At 59.9% G+C, this 19,534-nt stretch overlaps 2 protein-coding genes across 7 annotated transcripts in view; one reads left to right on the forward strand and one right to left on the reverse strand.

Moving 5' to 3' along the window:
* The window catches only part of ANO8 (anoctamin 8), a 10,805-nt gene extending 497 nt beyond the window's left edge, over positions 1–10,308 (reverse strand). The window contains exons 1-18 of the mRNA XM_029917851.1: positions 9,374–10,308; positions 8,491–8,601; positions 8,259–8,391; positions 7,939–8,077; positions 7,762–7,858; positions 7,013–7,129; positions 6,805–6,932; positions 6,549–6,710; positions 6,063–6,215; positions 5,812–5,938; positions 5,637–5,692; positions 5,465–5,539; positions 3,838–4,650; positions 3,424–3,615; positions 3,179–3,310; positions 2,979–3,089; positions 892–1,570; positions 1–53 (exon numbers count right to left, since the gene is read on the reverse strand). Coding sequence (XP_029773711.1) covers positions 1–53; positions 892–1,570; positions 2,979–3,089; positions 3,179–3,310; positions 3,424–3,615; positions 3,838–4,650; positions 5,465–5,539; positions 5,637–5,692; positions 5,812–5,938; positions 6,063–6,215; positions 6,549–6,710; positions 6,805–6,932; positions 7,013–7,129; positions 7,762–7,858; positions 7,939–8,077; positions 8,259–8,391; positions 8,491–8,601; positions 9,374–9,479 — 3,384 coding nt within the window. The 5' untranslated portion in view covers positions 9,480–10,308. The remainder of the gene's footprint in view (positions 54–891; positions 1,571–2,978; positions 3,090–3,178; positions 3,311–3,423; positions 3,616–3,837; positions 4,651–5,464; positions 5,540–5,636; positions 5,693–5,811; positions 5,939–6,062; positions 6,216–6,548; positions 6,711–6,804; positions 6,933–7,012; positions 7,130–7,761; positions 7,859–7,938; positions 8,078–8,258; positions 8,392–8,490; positions 8,602–9,373) is intronic.
* A 586-nt stretch (positions 10,309–10,894) lies between these two features.
* GTPBP3 (GTP binding protein 3, mitochondrial) lies at positions 10,895–15,443 on the forward strand. 6 transcript variants are annotated; one of them, XM_029916974.1, is made up of 9 exons: positions 10,895–11,202; positions 11,995–12,433; positions 12,541–12,627; positions 12,727–12,929; positions 13,111–13,183; positions 13,271–13,414; positions 13,594–13,759; positions 14,231–14,509; positions 14,722–15,443. In XM_029916974.1, the coding sequence occupies exons 1-9, from the start codon at positions 11,116–11,118 to the stop codon at positions 14,945–14,947; spliced, it is 1,704 nt and encodes a 567-aa protein (XP_029772834.1). In that variant the 5' UTR covers positions 10,895–11,115; the 3' UTR covers positions 14,948–15,443. The 6 variants fall into 6 exon arrangements, with proteins under 6 accessions (XP_029772834.1, XP_029772837.1, XP_029772833.1 ...); XM_029916977.1 differs by having other exon boundaries at positions 14,401–14,509; positions 14,722–14,815; XM_029916978.1 differs by lacking the exon at positions 10,895–11,202 and adding an exon at positions 11,222–11,754 and having other exon boundaries at positions 12,186–12,433.
* The last annotated feature ends 4,091 nt before the right edge of the window (positions 15,444–19,534 follow it).

The following is a 19,534-nucleotide window of genomic DNA, read 5'->3' on the forward strand; positions in this document are numbered from 1 at the left end:
CCGGCTGCGGCGGGTGCGGAGGGCAGGGGCGCCCACGGGGGCCAGCGCTGTCCCTGCGGAGGCGAGAGGGGCCGTTCCGGGGGGGTGCCGCCCCCGCCGCCGGACCCCGCTCGGACCCTGCCCGCGCTCCCTCCCGGGCTGCCAGGCACATTGAGGGCCTTATTGCTTCTGATCAGTGACAAGGGGTGGGCGTCTTCCGGTGCATCCCCTGCCTCTGGGCACTGGGCCCCGCCCCGTCACGGGGAGGAGACAAGTCTGAGGAAGTCCCTCCGGTTTCTGACCTGCGTCCCTGGTGCTGCAGCTGCCACCTCTTGGGCTCCCTGGGGGATGAGCTGCTGGAGCCTGGGGCTGGGGCTGGACTGGGGTTGGGGCTAGCAAGGTGGGAGGCGGGGACACAAGGCTTGCACCTCTGCTCAGCACGAATGCGGATGCAGCCAGTGGAGGAGCACCCCGAGCTCCCTGGGTAGGCAGCCCTGGCCCCACCTCCAAGGAAGGCCTCCTTGAACATCAGGGCTGCAGGTTAAGGACTTGCATAGAGGCCTGGGGGGGGTCTAGTCCCCCCAGAATGAGCTGGGTGTGGGGTCTTATGGGGGCAGGAGAGGCTGGGCCGGGTGGAGAAGAAGCCTTCTGCATCTCTCTGGGCACCAGAGCATGGAGGGCACGGTGCCCTGGGAGGAGCACCGGGACAGGGAGCTTTGGCTGTCAGGGGTCCTGGAGACACTGAGCAGGCTTTGACTGAGAAGCTCCATGTACCACGTACCCAGGTTCCCAACCGGTACCAGAGACCGGGCCTCCTCTGTCCCCTTCGGCCCCTCTCTCCAGGCCTGGCCACCCCACCCCTTCCCGCAAAGCCTAGCCCAGAGTCCCCACCCCCGAGTTAAAGCTTGTGACCTGAGCCTTCCTCTTCAGGCCGGGGGGCGTCCGGCTCCTCAGCCGCAGCCTCGTCCACTGGCCCACTCCGCTGGGCTCGGCCTCCTCCGCCGCCGCCGCCGCCGCCGGGGATCCCATCCAGCCGGGCCTGCCCACCTGCCCCATTGGACCCGGCGTCCGCCCGGGCCCCACCGAAAGGAAAGAGCTTGCCAGCGTGGAAGGCCTTGGGCGGTGAGTGGCTACGCTCTGGGTCCCGCCGTGTCTCAGGCGACTTGAGGAATTTGAAGCTGAGGAAGGCTGGCAGGCGGGTGTCGCTACCCGTGGGGGAGTGGGCAGGAGGTGGCCGGGCGGCAGGGCCAGCCCCCGCGCTGGTCAGTGAGGATGCGGCTCCGGACGACAGGAACTTGCCCTGCAGTGGGATGATCTGTTTCAGCTTCATGACGTTGTTGGGTGCCAGCAAGGACCCCGGGCGCTTGGGCCGCTCTTGCCCGTGGCCACCTGCCCCACTGCCCTTGGCCTTGGCAGAGGCCTTCTCAGGGGCAGCAGGGTCCAGCCCTGAGCCTTCAGCCCGAGCCTCCTCCCGGCTGCCAGCATCGCGCTCTCGCCGGGCATGGTGCTCCGCGTAGCGCTGGCGCTCCTCCTCCTCCCGCCGCCGCCGCTGCTGCTGCTGGTAGTGGTGCTGGGCCTGGCGTTCGTGTCTCTGTGGGCAGAACAGAGCCATGACAGGGACCGGGCAGACGGATGCGAGCCCCAGGCCCATGCTGGCGGACCCTGCAGAAGTGGAGTGAGATCCAAACACTTACTGGGCACCAGCTGCACTCCCAGACCCACCCTGGGGCTTTCCGTGGAAGTGGGGAGAGATCTAAACACTTATTGGGTACCATTTGCATCCCTGAACCCACCCTGCGCTGTGGCTGAGCAAGTAGGGAGAGATCTAACCCCTTATTAGGCACCAACTGCATTCCTGGATTCATGCCAGTGCTTTCTGAGAATTGAGAAGAGAATGAACACTACTGGCAAGCAGATCTGTCCACAGCCATGTGCCAGACGCCGTCTTAAGAACTGCAAGAGGGGTGCCTGGGTGGCTCAGTCGGTTAAGCATCCGACTTTGGCTCGGGTCATGATCTTGCTGTTTGTGGGTTTGAGCCCCGCGTCAGGCTCTGAGCTGTCAGCACAGCTGACCGTCTTCGGATTCTGTGTCTCCCTCTCTCTCTCACCCTCCGCTGTTCACGCTGTCTCTCTCTCTCTCTCAAAAATAAATAAAACATTAAAAAAAAGAATTGGGAGAGAGGCGGGGGTGCCTGAGTGGCTCAGTCAGTTAAGCGTCCAACTTTTGGTTTTGGCTCCAGTCGCGACCTCGCAGTTCGTGGGTTTGAGCCCTGCATCGGGCATGCTGACGGCACAGAAGCCCGCTTTGGATTCTGTCTCCCTCTCTCTGCCCCACCCTACTTGCTCTCTATCCTTCTGTCTCTCTCAAACTAAAGAAATAAACATTAAAAAAAGAAAAGAATTGGGAAAGAAGGCAAACACACATTGGTTCTCAACGGTCCCCTGCCGCTTACAGAGAACCAGCGGAGTCATGACTGGCACAGGGCAGATGCTACACGGGCCAGTCCGGTAGCCACATGTGGCTTTGTCACTGTCAATCTAAATCATTAAAAGAAAATAAAATGAAATAGAAGTTCTGCTTCTCAGTTGTACCAGCCCCGTTTCAAGGGCTCCTTGGCCGCCCGTAGCAAGGGGCCACCCAGACGGCACAGACAGAGCACATCTCCGGGGAGGGCGCTGCCCGGGCTCCTTGGCCCACTCTGCAGCTTTCTGAGGAATGTGGCAGAAGCTGGGCTTCTAGGAAGCATCAGCTGTGTCCCTGGCCCCAAAAGGGACACCGCCGGTGAGCTGGCAATGACTAAATGTTCACGAGTGCCAGCTCGGTGCTGGACTTCACTGGGACTCCGGGAGGGACTGGCTGGGGCGGGGCACTGATTATTACACTAGGCTCCGCACACCTTCCCTCCTGGTAAGAACCCAGCCGCCAGCCAGGCTAGGTGGAGAAGCCCCACCAAGCGAAGGAGTGAACCAGGCCCAGCCCCCCTCCCCCCACAGTGTACCTTGAAGGCCTCCCGGCGCTGGTACTCAAGCTTGGCCATCTCCTCGGCCACCCAGCCGGGGATGTCGGGGATGGCCACGTGGATGAGGTACTTGAGGAGCAGGGCGAAATGCTGAGACAATGGAGAAGGAAGGGGCTGCAGGCCCAGGGACGTCCTGCCCCCCGCCCCCCACAGCTCCTCCACCCAGCCACCAGCCCCACCTCGAGGACCACCACGGACACGATGGCCGCTTCAGGGCTGAGCCAGGGAAAGAGGCGTTGCAGCTGTCCGCACTGGCCGATCAGGTAGCAGTTGACCACAATCGCCAGGACGCCCATAGCTTCCATCACCTTCTGCAGAGGGGAACACGCAGTGGGGGAAGGGCTCTGGTGGGGTCCAGCGGGCCTCCTGCCCCTCCCCAGCGCACCCCTGGGCATCGGCTCAGGGCCTCAGCCGCCCCCCACACCTGCCACTGGCCGATGCTCTCAACCCGTTGCCCGAAGGGCCGCTGCAGCCCCGTGCACAGCTTGAGGGCGTCGCTTCGGATCTCGATGAGGTTGTTGACCAGGGCGCACAGGGCAGCCAGGGGGAAGGCAGACGAGAAGAGAACCACATAGCCGAACTGCACGAACATCTCCTGGTAGTCCTGGAACGTGTCCTGCAGGCGGGAGGGCCTGGGTGTGGCCTTGGACCCTCCCTCAGACCGGAATGCCTCCTCCTTTAGACTACCTTCCTCTCTCAAGCCTGCCTCCGCAGATGATCCTCAATGGACCCAGAGCTCCCCCTTCGGCAAGTTCCTGACCACATCGAGGGCCTTTTATTGAGCCCCTCTGCCTCCCCGCTCAGACCGCAGGCCCTGCCCCTCCTGGGCCCTCCTCACCTCGTACTTCTTCATACAGCTCTCAAGCTCAGCCTGGGTGAGCTGGGGTGAGTGCTCCTCCTCCGGAGGGTCAATCCAGGATGACCGATTCTGTCGCCGCTGCCTCCGGGCTGAGTCACCTGAAGCTGGCTCTGGCTCTGGGCCCCCGTCTGGCCCCTGGTCTCGGCCCTCGCCCCCAGCCCGGCGGAGCAGGACGGCCGGAGGCTCCCGCTCAGGACTGCCGGGAGCCCCTTCGGCCTCGTCATCTTCTTCAGCCAGTGCGAATACTCCCGGCTCCAGCCCCTTCTCCACCATAGTGGGGCTCCCCTCTTCCAGGAGGGCCTCCGGGCCGGGCCGCCGCCGCCCGGCTCCTCGTTCAGCAAAGCTGACCTTCTTCAACCGGAGCCCACAGTCCAAGAGGCTGCTCTCCTCACCTTCCTCCTCATCGTCTTCCTCCTCCTCCTCCTCCTCCTCCTCTTCCTCTTCCTCCTCTTCTTCCTCCTTTCCCCCCCGGGGCCCGTCCCCCACCTCCCCACCCTCCCCTGCAGGCCGCCGCTCCACTGTAGCCTCCTCCTCCTCCTCAGGTGCCCCGCAGCCCCCACCGAGACACCTGCGGCCCCCGCTGCCGCTGGTGCCACCACCCTCTTCGGCCTGGGGTTCAAGGCGACGGGGTGCAGGGCGCTGGAGGCTCAGCAGGCCCAGCAGGGTGCGGGCCAGCTCCCAGGCAGCCTGCAGGCCGAGTTCGCCACGGCCCAGTCGCCGGTACAGGTGCGGCTGCAGGACCTCACGAACGTTCTGGAGGAACTGGCGGGTGATCAGCAGCGTGGCCAGCATCTGGGGGCGGGAAGGGGGTGGAGAGAGGCCACGTGGGGGGCGGGCGAGGCCCCCGGCACCAAGATAGGCTGCTGGGACTGGGCACCTGCCTCCAGGAGCAAGCTTCTAGTCACATGCCCTGACCCCCGTCTCTAAGTCCACCCCTTTGGATGTCCCGGGACATGGAGGCCCCAGCACTCAGCCTCTGCCACCATTCATCTGCCGCAAACTGTAGCCTGGCAGGCCAGTGCTCCTAGCCAACCTCCTGGGGTTGCCATGCCTGTTTCATCCTGCTGCAGCTCAGGGTCCCCTGCTTGCGGCACTGCCCAGGAGCTCAGCTGGTGCCCAAGGCCTCAAGGGGCCCCTGCCATCTGCACCCCATCAGCAGAGCCCCAGCCCCTTGGAACATGCATGCACCCTTGGCTCAGCGTGAGGCCCCAAGCATAGCCACACTGCCCACCCTGGCGAGGCCTTGCGGGCTCGCCACCTGCCCATACTTTGGCCCGGGCCATGAGCAGGAGGCCCCGGAGGGAGAGGAGGAGGAGACGGAACCGCAGGGCCGCGAGCGGGACCAGCACCGCCCGAAGCTGCCGCTCGAGGCTCTGGGACAGGGACAGGACGAGCAGGAGCTGTGGAGTGACCGACGGACAGGTGGACGGACAGATGGGGGGGCAACAGGCAGAGAGAGGACACACGGACGGACGGACGGACAGAGAGAGAAGGATGGAGGAGGGAGGGGAGGGGCTGGAAAGCCCGTGGACCCCTTGGGCCAAGTCCGGCCCCCCGCTGGCCACCATTGCTGGGGGAGGGAACTGCCTTTGGGATGGGACCTCACCTCTTTCAAGCGCTCCATGTCCTTGAGGTAGAAGCCGATGTAGAAGAGGCTCAGGTATGAGTTGACAAACTGGAACTGTGGGAAAAAGACAGGTAAGTGTATTTGACCCCAAGAGCCCCTGCTATGCTCCAGGCAGACCACGCCCCGGGCCCGCCTGCTGGCCGCCACTCACCAGGACAACTTTGATGATGAGGTGCTTCTCATAGGCGCTCTCCAGCCGGTAATTCTCTGGGGGCCAAGGGGGTCAGTGAGGAGGTGGCCCAGGCCCCCTGAAAGCAGAGGAGAGCCTGAAGGCCACTAGGGACCTTCCTCCCCCGGGCAGCGGGACCTCCCCTTGCAGGGCATACCCATGTCGTTGAGCCAGATGGCAAGCTTCTTGTAGCCCTCCGCACTCACGCTGACCAGCAGGGCCAGCACGACCTTGGGCAGGAAGCGGGCAAGACGAGGCAGCCCTTTCACGCTCAGCACCAGCTCCTGCAGGGGCGGGGGTTTTGTAGGTCACCCTGGCATCTGGGCTCAGCTCGGGGGTGAATCCAGGCAGGTGGTTGCAGGGTCAAGGCCAAGGCCCGGGTTGGGGATGGGGTGGGGTGGAGGTCACCTGCAGCTGGAAACAGCCGAGCATGAGCAGGAACACACAGGCCAGGCAGGTGAGGCACAAGGGGAGGCTCACGAGCAGCTGGAAGAGCAGCCGCTTCCAAGGTGGGTAGTAAAACTCCTCAGCCCGAGTCACAGGGCTGATGCGCCGGACACCCTGGCAGAGGGTGGGGGTGAGGCTCGGCGTGAGGCCAGAGGTGCACCCTGCCCCACACACCCTTCCCAGTGCTCTGAACTCCATTTCCCTCCACCACACTCTTGCCTTTGTGGTGACCACCCCTCGCCCCAGCCCCAGCCCCAGCACACCTTTCCCAGGCCCTTAAATGCAATTTTCCACCCCTCCCTTTCTGAGCATGCAGATCCCTCCACTTGCCATACCCTTTCTGATGCTGCAGCCCCCATTTCGCACCTTGTCTTTGTCCCTACAGTGTCCCCCCCACCTCCACCTCTCATTCTTGGGAGTCCTTGGACCCAGACACCCACGACTGACCCTGAACTGGGGTCGTGGCTCCTCCACCGCTTCCCCAGGTGAGTCCAGCGTCCCCCATTTGTAGGCCAGCTCTGCCCCCCTCCGTTTCCACTCCTCCAAGAACAGGGTTGACCAGACCACGTTGAAGAGGGCAAAAACCACACACGATACATCCCGGCTTGTCTGGAGATGGCAGAGGGCCGAGCTGTTGGCCAGGTTGGCCCAGGGAGGAGGGCGTTTCAGGTACCCCAGCCCCTGCCCAGCCCACTCCCAGCACCTGATCAGCCTCCGTAAATGTGTACAGGACAGAGCCAAAGACGGCTGGGTATACCATCGCTGACGTGTAGAAACCCAGCCAGGCAAAGTACATGGCAATCTTTACTCCGAAGTAGTCACAGATCTCATCTACCAGGGGCACAGGGGGGGTTCTGGTCAGCCCTGCCTGCCTTGGAGACTCCCATGCACCCCCCAGCCTGGGGCCACACCTAGAGGCTGGTTTTCACACACAGCTTGCACCCACGACTTCATGAGGCGGTTCAGGATGCGCTGCTCATGGACTGGGAACACCTGCTGGATGATCCCGCGGGCTGCCAGCTCAGGGACTGTTGGGGGACAAGAATGCATGAGCTCCGCCCTTCTGCCTCTGCCTGACCTGGCCAGCCCCCTTGGCCGAAACCCATGTCAATCTGCAGGGGCCCTTCCCAGGAAAGGAGTTCTGAGTGGACGGGATATCTTGTTCTCCTTCAGAATGTGGAGGCGCAGAGACCGGCAGGAGAGGGTGAAGGACACCTGGGAGGGTGGGGCCAGCATCGAAGCCTGTTTTTAAATAAAGCCATTTGCCCTCAGTTCACTGTTCTGAACGTCTGAGGAATGGTACAAAGTTGGCGTCAGGAGGTGACCTTGGGGCAGCCAGTCTCTTGGAGAGGAAACTGAGGCCCAGGGCCGCACCACACGGTGCATGGAGTGCTGTCCATGGTCCTGCCCCTACCTTACCGCAGGACCCAGAAAAAAGTTTCTCACAAACAAAGTTTCTTACTCTGGGGAAGTAAGCCCCACCCCTTTGTTAAGGCCACACCCCTTCATCTCATTGATTGATGCTTCCAGGCCCCACCCCACTATTCACTAGTCTTTGATCCGTTGGCTCTAGGCCCCGCCCTCTTGCATTGATAGGCTATTCTCTAAGAACCCCACCCAACTCCCCACAGGTGATTGGAGGTTGGTCCCGCCCACTCACTGATTGGCTGGTCCTCCAGGAAGCGCACATTGTGTAGTGCCTCGCCCTGCTTGGCTCGTAGGTTCTGCAGCCAGAAGCGGATGATGCTCTGGCGTTCCTGCAGGGGACAGGGCTTGAGCACAGGGAGCAGCAACCCAAGGGCTGGGGATGTGCACCGGGAGTCAGAGCTGGCCGCACCTGGGAGGTGAAGAAGCGCAGCTCGCTCTCCACATTCTCGTAGATGAAGTCCTCCTCGCAAGAGAAGCCTCGGGTGCCCCCGCCAAACTCAGCCTTCACTGCTTTGCGCAGACCCAGCTCATCGGCTCCTCGAAGCAGGCTGCCAGGGAGACGGGGAGGTGGGATCATGGGGGAGGCCCTGGCTCACCTTCCTGGAGCTAGGGTTGGCGTGCCTAGCGGCCACCTGGGACAAACACAGGGCGCTAGACCTCACAGTTGGTGCTTGAAAGGACCGGGAGCTGGGGAGCAGGGTCAGCGAGAAGCTAGGGACAGAGACTCGCCTCTCATACGTGGCGGTGACGAAGAAGGCATAGGCACGCGTGTGGCGGTGGTGGCGGACTTGCACGATGAGCTCGGGGATGCCCACGCGGATGTGGTTCAGCAGCCATAGCAGCGTGTGGTCATCAGTCGTGTCTGCCAAGGGGCACAGGGGCTGATGGCTCTTGTCACAAGGGGTCTGAGGCCTCTTATCCACTCCTACTCAGGGGAGCCCAGGGTGGTGGGCACAAATACCTGGAAAGGTCATCAGCACGTCGCAGTTCTCCGTGGGCACTGTCTTCATCCACGCCTTGTGGGAAACCAGGTAGCGACCAGCCTGCAGGAGGCGCTTCCCAAAAAGCTTATCTAGGGGGCAGGTGGGGCAGAACCCAGTTCAGGACACAACCAGACCAGGACCCCAGCCTCTGGTTCAGTCCCTCCAGCCCTGGCCCTTGCTCATACTCTTGTCAGGGTTCCTCAGCAACTCAGTCTGGCATTCAATGGCCTGCAAGCTCTGGCCTCAGCTTATCTCCTTCCCTCCATGTCCTTGCACCAGCCAGGCCCTCCACCAGGAATGCCCTTCCCCCAGGCCCTCCCTTACAAATCTTACTCATTCTTGAGGCCCAGCTCCGCCTCCAAAACCACGATCGATGTGGCGCTCACTAGCAGCCCAGAGTGCTACACCACATCATGTCAGCGCGTCCTCAGAGCTGGGCGCGGTTCTTTACCCCCATTTCACAGGTGAAGAAACTGAGGACCGGGGCGTTTTAAGTCACGCACCCAAGGTCACAAAGGCGAGCTGGGATTCGAACCCAGGACCGTATGATTCTGTATCCTCTGCGGAGAGGCTCTCTCAAGCGCATCCCTGCCAGGCTGCGATCCGGTAGCTCCAGGGGTGACTGGGCTCAGCCCCACGCCGGGGCTCTCAGAGGGGTGTGTCCGCGTCTCTGCGCTGGGACCCCCGTCCCCTGCATCTTCCCAGCCGCTCTAGACCCGCGGCAGCCGCAGTGCCCGGAGAAGCCGGCCGCTGGACTGGACTCCAGGCCCGGGACAGCTGACCCCAAACCCCCTCCCGGTCCAGCCCCGCGCGCACCCCAGGCACCTGCAACCCTGTCAGATTCAGACGCCGCACACATACCCAGAACTCCGGACGCCGGGGCTGCAGGCTCGCCCTCAGGCGGGGGCCTCTTGCCACGCTCGCCCTCCAGGGACGTGGCCCCGGCGCTGGAGGTGGCTTCGGCCATGGCGAGGGCAGGTCAGATCAGGGGCTTCGGGCGGCCCAAGCGCCGGGGGGCCGCGGGCTCATCCGGCCGGTGCAGCCGCGGAGCGCGCTGGAGGTGGAGACAAAGGCCGCGCCCGCCCGCGCCGGCCGCCGTCCCCGCGTGCCCGAGCGCTGCTTCTCGTCTCCGCCCGCGCGGAACCTCGATTCTCCTTCTCGTCCCCGCGCACGTCGCTCTTGGGTTCTCGACTCCGCCCGTGTTGTTTTCCGGATTTTGTTCTTGCCCGCCCACTTCGCTCTCTGGTGCTCGTCTCCGCCCGCACCAAAGGTGCATTCTCTTCCTTGTCCCCACCCGCGCCTTCTTCTGGGTCTCGTCCCGGCCCTCTCGGGGCCTGGATTCTCCGCCTTCGAGCCTTAGTTTCCCCATCAGCAAGTGCGAGATTTAGAATCTGAGTTGGCGTTATTTGACTACGGCTGGACGTGGGAGGGGGCGGGCCTGGTCGGGGGAGATTCCGGGTAGCAACAACTTGGCCACAGCTAGAACACGAGTACATAGTTATGGCAGGTCCTGCCTCAGAGTCTTAGCACGAGCCGTTCAGCTGTTTGGGGCACTCGTCACCCCCTCTCCGTCCAGTTAACCCCTGGACCCCTCAGGACGTCACCTCCTCAGAGAGGACCCGATAGAGTTGCCAAGCAGAGCAAATAAAAATACATTCTTCCCAGTTAAATATGAATGAACTTCAGACAAACGAGAAACGTTTTAGTAGGTCCCAAACATTACATGGGACATAGTTATACCAAAAGCTTATTGGTTGTTTATCTAAAATTCACATTTAAACTGGGCGTCCTAGGGGCGCCTGGGTGGCTCAGTCGGTTAAGTGTCTGACTTCGATTCAGGTCATGATCTCCCGGTTCAGGGGTTCGAGCCCCAAGACGGGCTCTGTGCTGACAGCTCAGAATCTGGAGCCTGCTTCGATTCACTCTCTCTCTCTCTCTCTCTCTCTCTCTCTCTCTCTCTGCCCTTCCCCTCCTCTCTCTCTTTCTCTCTCTCAAAAATAAACATTAAGAAAAAAATTTTTAATTGGCCGCCTGTATTTTGTCTGGCACCCAGACCGCTAACCATCCTGCGTACCCTCTTTTGTAAGACTGAGAGCCCAGAGAGAGCAGGGGCCCTTTCTGGTTCTTGGCGCACACAGTAGGCGCTTGATGTATACTTGCGACAGATGGAACAACTCGGAGACGGCGAGCGTCCGCGTTCGTCCCTCTTTTACAAACGATTAAGTTGAGCGGGGCGAGGCAGCGGATAGACGGTCCGACAGATTCTTCCCAAGTGCAAGAGCGCCGCCCGCCCGCTCCGTCCAAGAACCAGAGAATTGGCCGTGCGAAAGCGCCCGCCGAGACCCCGCCCAGCCAGTGCCTGGAATTCCACCATCAGCGCTTTATTCTGCTGTCCTGCGCTGTCCTGGGTTAACCTGAAAGTAATCCCTGAAACTCCCACTTTCCAGCTTTCGGGGAGCCAGGGACAGACCGGATACCCAACTCTTCAGTAGCAGGCCTGGGCCAGAAAAGCCCAGAGGGCAGCGAGGGCTGTGCTGGGGATTCCAGAAAGGCGTCCTGACGGAGGGGACCGTGGAGCTAGGGTCGGAGGATGAGTTTGTCAAATGAGGGAGGTTTTTCCGAGGAGGAGGGAACGGCGGGAGCGAAAGCTGGGGGACGGGCGAGAAACTTGGAGAGTTCCGAGAACACAAGTAAGAATCTTCCCAGAGATTTGGACAAGACTTTACCAGGGCCAGGCCATGAATTCCCCGGAACCCATCCCTCTCCGCCCCTCAGATCCTCTTACTTAGTCTAAAGGTTCGGAGTGGCCAGATGGAAACTACGGGACTCAAACCCTTGCCTCGGTGTAATTCCCGCGGCCCTGGGCCGTGCGTGGTTCTTCCTCCCACCCTTCATTTCCGGTGTCTCGGATACCCACTGTTCTAGGATCCTAAAAATTCGGTCTATGGTTGCCGGGGGAACGCCATTTGGCTGCACCCCCGCGGGCAGCCCCTCCCTGCCTATAGCCCTGTCACCAGCCAATAGAAACGGGGATCTTCAGTGAGTGGGCAGGACGTCTTCTAAAGGGCCCAATGATGATCGGGAATCGTTGAGCGTTTTACCAGTCACGCCGCGGAGTGGGCGGGGCCTCCTGTCTGGAGTAGAATCCCCCTGGGCTGAGCGGGTAGGCGGATCGCTGGTTCTGAATCCATGTGGCGGGGGTTGTGGAGCCTGGTAGCCCGGGCCGCACGTGGGCCTCGCAGGTGGGGCGATAAGGGAAAGGGGTGTGACAGCGTGGGGTGCTGCTTGGGCTCCAAACCCTCTCCCTGGGATCTGGGTGCCCAGTTCCCTGCGGCAGAACCACACCTTTAGCATTTTTCCAAGCTCCAATCCGTTCATCCCCCTGCCCCAGAGCCCACATCTGGGTCAACTCTTGGCTTCAGAGTCACACTTTGATATCAGCCCCCTCACCCTCACAATATATATCCATCCCCCTGCCGCAGAACCCACGTCTGAGTCAGTTATTGCTCTCAGAGACCAATCGGGTCTGGCCTCAGACGCTCCAGTCTGCCCATCCTCCAGCCGCCTGGCTCTCCACCTCGGGCATCTCCCGACCGTCGAGCACTCTATCCACCTGCCACTCTTGCCACAAGGGCATCCCAGACGCACTGATTCTCCTCCTCTCCAGTCCCAGACCATGCATGCGCCAGGGCAGCGGCGTCCCGGGAGCCAGTTCCGGGGCCACTATCTTCGCGCTGAGTTCTGGCCAAGGCCGCTGCGGCATCGCCGTGATCCGGACCAGCGGCCCCGCCAGCGGCCACGCCCTCCGGAGCCTCACGGCGCCCCGGGACTTGCCCCCGGCTCGCAGCGCCTGCCTGCGCCTGCTCAGCCACCCCCGCTCCGGGGAGCCGTTGGATCGCGCGCTGGTGCTCTGGTTCCCAGGTGAGGGGCTCCAGATCCCGAACCTGCTGTCGCTCTCGTGACCCAGTTTTCCCCCTGCAGGCGTTTGCCTAGCCGTACTCTCCTCGACTCCCATCTCGCCGCACTAGGTCCCCAAAGTTTCACGGGTGAGGACTGCGCCGAGTTCCACGTGCATGGAGGCCCGGCGGTGGTGAGTGGAGTCCTGCAGGCCCTTGGTGAGTTTGCAGCCTTGGGTTCGAGGTCTGGCTCTGCCAGTGGAGCTCACGACCCAGGGTGGGGGACCAGGAAGCTCAGTACCCAGGACCTTCCCGTAGGTAGTGTGCCAGGGCTGCGGCCAGCTGAAGCCGGTGAGTTCACCAGGCGGGCATTCGCCCACGGAAAGCTGAGCCTGACCGAGGTGGAGGGGCTGGCGGACCTAATTCATGCGGAAACTGAGGCACAGCGGCGGCAGGCGCTGAGGCAGCTGGACGGAGAACTGGGCCACCTCTGTCATGGCTGGGCCAAGACTCTCACTAAGGCAAGCGCACTATTCGTCCGTCCCCGGCCCGACCTGCCCATCCTGTGCGTGAGCGCTTCGTCATTGCAGGAGTCTCCATTCTGGTCCCTTAGGTCAGGCCGGACCTGGGAACGCTGGGTGGGGGTGTTCAGGGGGAGGGTCCCTGGGGGGCCACACCACTCACTGCCTCCTCTCCCCCCAGGCTCTGGCTCATGTGGAGGCCTATATCGACTTTGGTGAGGATGACAACCTGGAGGAGGGCGTTCTGGAGAGAGGTGGGTCCTTGAAGGGATGGGGACATCTGGCATCTCAGCCCCTGGAGGTCCCCTCACTCCATCCCCTCCATCTTCTTGCCTCCACAGCTAACAGCGAAGTGCGAGAGCTGGAGCTGGCACTGGGCGCACATCTTCGAGATGCCAGGCGCGGGCAGAGACTTCGCTCAGGGGCGCACGTAGTGGTCGCAGGACCCCCCAACGCCGGCAAGAGCAGCCTGGTGAATCTACTCAGTGCGTGGGGGCGGGGCCTACTGGTGGGGGCGGGGCCGGAGCTGAGGAACCGAGCTGTTCTGCCGTGGGGGAGGAGCCGGGAGGATGAAAAATCCGCCTCGCCAGGAGGTGGGGCCTGAGGGAGGGGCGCCTCCGTCCCGCCTCCTTGGTGATCACCCCTACCCTCCACTGCGTCCCAGGCCGGAAGCCTGTGTCCATAGTGTCTCCGGAACCGGGGACCACCCGCGACGTGCTGGAGACCCCCGTGGACCTGGCCGGGTTCCCGGCGCTGCTGAGCGACACGGCGGGGTTGCGGGAGGGCGCGGGGCCGGTGGAGCAGGAGGGCGTGCGGCGCGCCCGCGAGAGGTAGGCCGGTCGGACGGTGGGATGGGGAGGGACAGGCGCTCCCGTTTCTCCTTGCATTTATTTTCTTTTTATTTTTTTTAATTTTTTTAATGGTTTTTTATTTATTTTTGAGAGAGAGAGAGCACGAGCAGGGGAGGGTCAGAGAGAAAGGGAGATACAGAATCTGAAGCAGGCTCCAGGCTCTGAGCCAGCTGTCAGCACCGAGCCCGACACGGGGCTCGAACCCATGAATCGTGAGATCATGACCTGAGCCGAAGTCGGACGCTCAACCGACTGAGCCACCCAGGCGCCCCTCCTTGCATTTATCTTCTACCCCTCCGGAATCAGGAAAGGCTGCTTAGCTCAGCGGGAATTCTGCGATGCGGGGAGGGCAGCGATTTAAATTCAACCTCGGCGCCTGCCCCCCCCCCCCCATGTCCTTAATTACTCAACTCTGGAGTCACTGCTCAGTTGGTGCTCGCGGTCTCCCAGGCTTGAGCAGGCTGACCTCATTCTGGCCGTGCTGGATGCTTCGGAGCTGGCCTCTCCGTCCAGCTGCAACTTCCTGGACACCGTGGTCGCCCCCACGGTAGCTGGGAGCCCCAGTGGGGACAGCCAGCGCCTCCTGCTGCTGCTGAACAAATCGGACTTACTGCCTCCAGGCGGCCTGGACCCCAGTCCCAACCTGCCCCCGCACCTGTTGCTGTCCTGCTTGACTGGAGAGGGGCTGGACGGCCTCCTGGAGGCGCTGAGGAAGGAGCTGGCTGAAGTGTGAGTGCCCCACCCCCCACACTCCCCTCCGCCTTTCCCGCTACCTCCCTCAACCCAAAATCAAGTCAGGGCTGAGCCACCGGCTCTGGACGTGTGTCTGCACACCCCACCACCCCCAGGCCCAGTTTCTGTATCTCCAAAATACAAGAGATCATCCCCCTGCCAGTGGTAGTTGTGGAAGTTGAGAGAAATAGCATCTTTGCCCTTTTCAGGTGCGGGGACCCGTCCACAGGCCCACCACTCCTGACGCGCGCAAGGCACCAGCATCACCTGCAGGGCTGCCTGGACGCCCTCGGCCACTACGCGAAGACCAGGGACCTGGCCCTGGCTGCCGAGGCACTGCGACTGGCCCGGGGGCACCTGGCGCGCATCACCGGCGGAGGGGGCACCGAGGAGATCCTGGATGTCATCTTCCGGGACTTCTGCGTGGGCAAATGAGGGGCCCCTGGAGCTCTCAGCGAGGCCGGGTGGATGCCCAGAAGCCTTGAGGCATGTGGGAGTAGCTTAGGCCAAGTTCGAACATCACCTCTGGGGGAATGAGGCAAAGCAGCTAGAGGCGGTGAGCCTGGCGAGGCTGGCGGTGACCAAGCCACATTCAGCCAGATTCCCGTGCAGGGACCCACGGGGGTTCAAGCCCTCCCAGAGTGGAGCCCAGCAGAGGTCTCTTTGGTTTTCCTGCTGCTGGAGGAGTAGGAGTGGAAGGTTGGGATGGTGGAGAGGGCCTCACAGACCTTTGTTTGTGCTTTTTAACTTATTTTGCAAACACCAAAGGAATATAAAAAATTCAGGTGATTCAGAAATGCTTAAACATGGAAATCTCCCTCCTCCCCACATCCCTTGGGGTCACAGCTTAACTTGTGTCCTTCCAGAATTTTCTCTGCTCCTTTGAATCCTTGTAGATAACACCCATAAAATATGTTTTGTATTTTGTAAAGAAAGTATGTGTTTATTTCTTTGCAAGTTGTCATTTCCATTTTTAGTATTAACCTTAAAGCTTAACCTTTTATATTTTAAAGACACTTTTTAAAAAATAATGTTGTTTTTTTGAGAGAGAGAGCGAGTACACAGATGAGCAGGGGAAGGGGCAGAGAGAGAGAGGGAGACAGAGAATCCCAAGCAGGCTCCACACTGTCAGCGCAGAGCCTGCTATGGGGCTTGAACTCACGAACCAACTGTGAGATCATGACCTGAGCCAGAATCAAGAGTCAGTGCTTCACAGACTGAGCCACCCAGGTGTCCTGCCTCCTATATTTTAAGAGACTTGCAGGACCCCAGGTCCCTGTCCCCTCCAAGCTTCATTCCCTCAGCGACTGTCAGGTACCAGCTTTGGGCTAGAATCGTGCACATCCTTTTATTGGGTTCCCATAACAGCACAATGCAGTGAGCATTCTGTCACAGTTTTACAAATGAGGAAAGCTGAGTGTCAGAGAAGTAGTTAGTTGCTGGAGGTCCCCAGCTTTGGGATTCACACAAGCTGGCAGACTCCCGTTCTGAGTTTCCTGTGTACCTTCTGTGTGACAGACTGAGTGCGGGATGCTGGGAACATGGAGGGGACAATTGTTGCGGATACTGCCCCTGTACTCGCTAGAGCCATAGTTCCTTATAGTGAGGTCTGATGGCTGCTGTGTGACCTTAGGATCAGGAGTCCTCCCAGGTCAGGAACTTGAAGGCAGGCTGCCTTGCAGAGGTGACAGCTGAATGGTGAGAAGGAAACCAGATGAAGGAGGTTGGTGAAAGTGGGCACAGCATGTGCAAAGGGCCTGAGGTGGGAGCAACATGGTGTGCTCAAGCCACGGTGAGGTGGCCTGTGTAGCTGAAGCAGTGAGTAAGGGGGCAGGAGGAGAGGGAGGATCTGATTGAGAGTGAGACCTTAGGGTCTTTTTTTTTTTGAGTCAATTAAAAAAAATTGGGGGGGGAACAGCACAAGCTGGGGAGGGGTAGAGAGAAGGAGACAGAGGATCCAAAGCTGGCTCTGCACTAACAGGCTGACAGCAGCAAGCCTGATGCGGGGCTCGAACTCCCAGACCAGGAGATCATGACCTGAGCCACCCAGGTGCTCCTTGAGTCAAGTTTCCCATTAAAATTTTTTAAAATGTTTTTTATTTGTTTTTGAGAGACAGAAAGAGACCGCACGAGCAGGGGAGGGTCAGAGAGAGAAGGAGACACAGAATCCAAAGCAGACTCCAGGCTCTGAGTTCAGAGCCCAGCACAGGGCTCGAACTCATGAACCGTGAGATCATGACCTGAGCCGAAGTCCGACGCTTAACTGACTGAGGCACTCAGGCGCCCCTGGAGTTTTCCATTTTAATTCCAGTATAGTTAACATACATGTTATGTTAGTTTCAGGTGTACAGTATAGTGATTTAACAATTCTATACATCCCTCAGGGCTCATCGTGGTCAGTGGACACTTTATCCCCATCACCTGTTTCGCCCTTCCCTCCCCCCGCTTCCCCCTCTGGTAGCCATCAGTTTGTCCCTGACAGTTAAGAGTCTGTCTCTTATTCTCTCTCTCTCATTGTTCCTTTGCTTGTTTGTTTTATTTCTTAAATTCCACATATGAGTGAAATCATGTGACACTGGCCTTTCTCTGACTTACCTCACTTAGCATTATAATCTCCAGCTCCATCCTTGTTGTTGCAAATGTTTCTTAGGACTGAATAATATCCCACTATATATATAAACACCACACCTTTTTTCTCCATTCATCTGTCGATGGGCACTTGAGCTGCTTCCATAATTTGGCTATCGGAGATAACGCTGCTCTAAACATCGGGGTGCCCGTATCCCTTTGAATTAGTGCTGACGCCTTTGATTCGGAGACGCACAAGCGCCTGATACGTTGGTGATGAGCCAGCAGAGGGCGCCTCGCTCTAACAAAAGGAGGTCCTGTCAAGCTCCGCCCTCTGAGGACTCTGGGACCCAGGCTTCTGCAGCCCCATGGCAGCAGGTGAGCGGTTAACTTCCCTTGCCACAGGTAGAAACTCTTAAATAGGGTCGGGATCTCTTCCAGAATCAGTGACGTGTGAGCAGAGCCTGGGAGGTATCCAGGGCCATCAAAGGGTATGAAGAGAATTCTCCCTCGACTCAGCCAAAGGGCCCCCCAACCCTGTGTCTTCATGGACTTTGTTGCAATATGTCACTATTGATTAGTTTGCTTGCACGGGGGCTCCTGAAGGGAAAGGGTCACTCCATTAGCTGGGGCCGTGAATGTCGCTATTATGCCTGGTTTTTGGAAATACAGACCTACTGATGCCCAGAGAAGAGAAGCAATACCATAGGTCCGGTGGGGGTAGGGGGTCCAGATGTCCTCCACATGGGGAGGGCTGGAGGGCTCCCGGGAGGGGGTGAGCAGGGTCTGGGTGGGGAGAGTGACGCTCTAGGGGCAGGATGCCTGGGCCCCACCCACCTCCCCCCGGGCCCTGGCACACAGCTAGACTGAGGTCCTTGGCTACAGTCCTTTTTTTTCCAAGAAGGGTGAGGCGGTTTGTGGGAAGCAGCCATAGGGGTTATTTATAGAGGTCACAGGAAATCCCTAAAGAGTCAGAACCTCACCCGGTAGCTGGGCAGCAGAGCCAGGGAGGAGGTCTGTCAAATGCTCCCTGTCCTACCCCTGAGGGAGCCACCGACTTGGAGGAGTCAGAGCTACATGTTCAAATCTATGTAACAGGAGGGATGGAGCTGAGGAGTCCCCCAGCGGGAGCAAGGGCTATACCTGGGGCAATCAGGAAGCCTCCCTGGAGGAGGGATCTCTGGGGACCGGACCTTGGAGAAAGAAGAATTTGTCACAAAAAAAGGCCTTCTAATCTGAGAGCACAAATTAAGAGAAACTCTTTAGCCAGCGAATTAAAGGTCCTGGAGGCCGCACTGGGGGATAGGGGTAGGGGTGGAGGGAGAGACACAAGAGAGAGATGAGGAACTGGACTTTGTACTGGGGGTAATGAGGAGCCATGGAGGGTGTGTGAGCCCGAGAGGGGCATGGTCAGATCCCATGATGGAAAGGTCTCTCTGGCCCAGCAGGGCTGGGTGTGGGGGCCAGCCCGAGAGATGATATCCTGGGACTCTCTGGATGAGAGACACCAACCAAAAGTCAGACCTGTGCCCGTATGTCCAGAAGTTTTAGCATGATTATTTCACAGATGAGAAAAGGGGGGAGGGGGCTGAGACCAACAGAGTCAGGATTTGAATCCAGGGATGTCTGGCCCCGGAAGCCAAACTCAGGCATCCCGTGATGGCTGGGACTGGCCGGTGTCGGGGTCCTCTCCAGGTCTCCGGCTACCCCGGCGGTAGGCAGAGGGTCAGGGACGCCCACACTTCCTTGGGGCCTCCAGACTGGCCCTTCTGGGCGGCCTGGCCTGGCTGACCCCCCTGCCCGGGCTTGGCGGGGCCTTAGCCGAGTGTTTCCTGCAGCGGGTCGTCTCTCACCCGAGTTTCCGTAGCCAGGAAATATCGTTCCTTTGTCCCTCCTGACTAGCCTGCTCGAAGTGTCGCGTTGCCAGCCTGGTTCCTTGTGACTCATCCCCTCCCTGTGTAGGGTCCCAGGGGATGGGCTGAGAGGGAATCAAGGCTGAGACAGTGGGGAAGGGGGCAAGAGGGAGGGCAAACAAGCTGAGAGTCTTGACCACAATTTTTAGGCTGTTTTTTACTGATGGCCATTCGCTTTGCTTCCTGGAGTTTTTACTTCTCAGGGATAAAGTCCCAGAAATGGGATTGCTGAATCCAAGGGTTTGTGCTTCTTTACTTTTTTTTTAAATGATTTATTTTTGAGAGAGCGAGCGAGACAGCGTGAGCAGAGGAGGGTCAGAGAGAGAGGAAGACACAGAATCCCAAGTAGGCTCCAGGCTGTGAGCTAGCTGTCAGCACAGAGCTTGACGCGGGGCTTGAACCCACCAACCGTGAGATCATGCCCTGAGCCAAAATCAGACTCTTAACCAACTGAGCCACCCAGGTGCCCCTGTGCATCTTTACTTTTATTAAATATCATCGAACTCTTTTCCAGAAGAGCCACACTGAGATCTGCATTTCT

Source organism: Suricata suricatta, chromosome 12 (assembly GCF_006229205.1).
Source record: "Suricata suricatta isolate VVHF042 chromosome 12, meerkat_22Aug2017_6uvM2_HiC, whole genome shotgun sequence".
NCBI lineage: Eukaryota > Metazoa > Chordata > Mammalia > Carnivora > Herpestidae > Suricata > Suricata suricatta.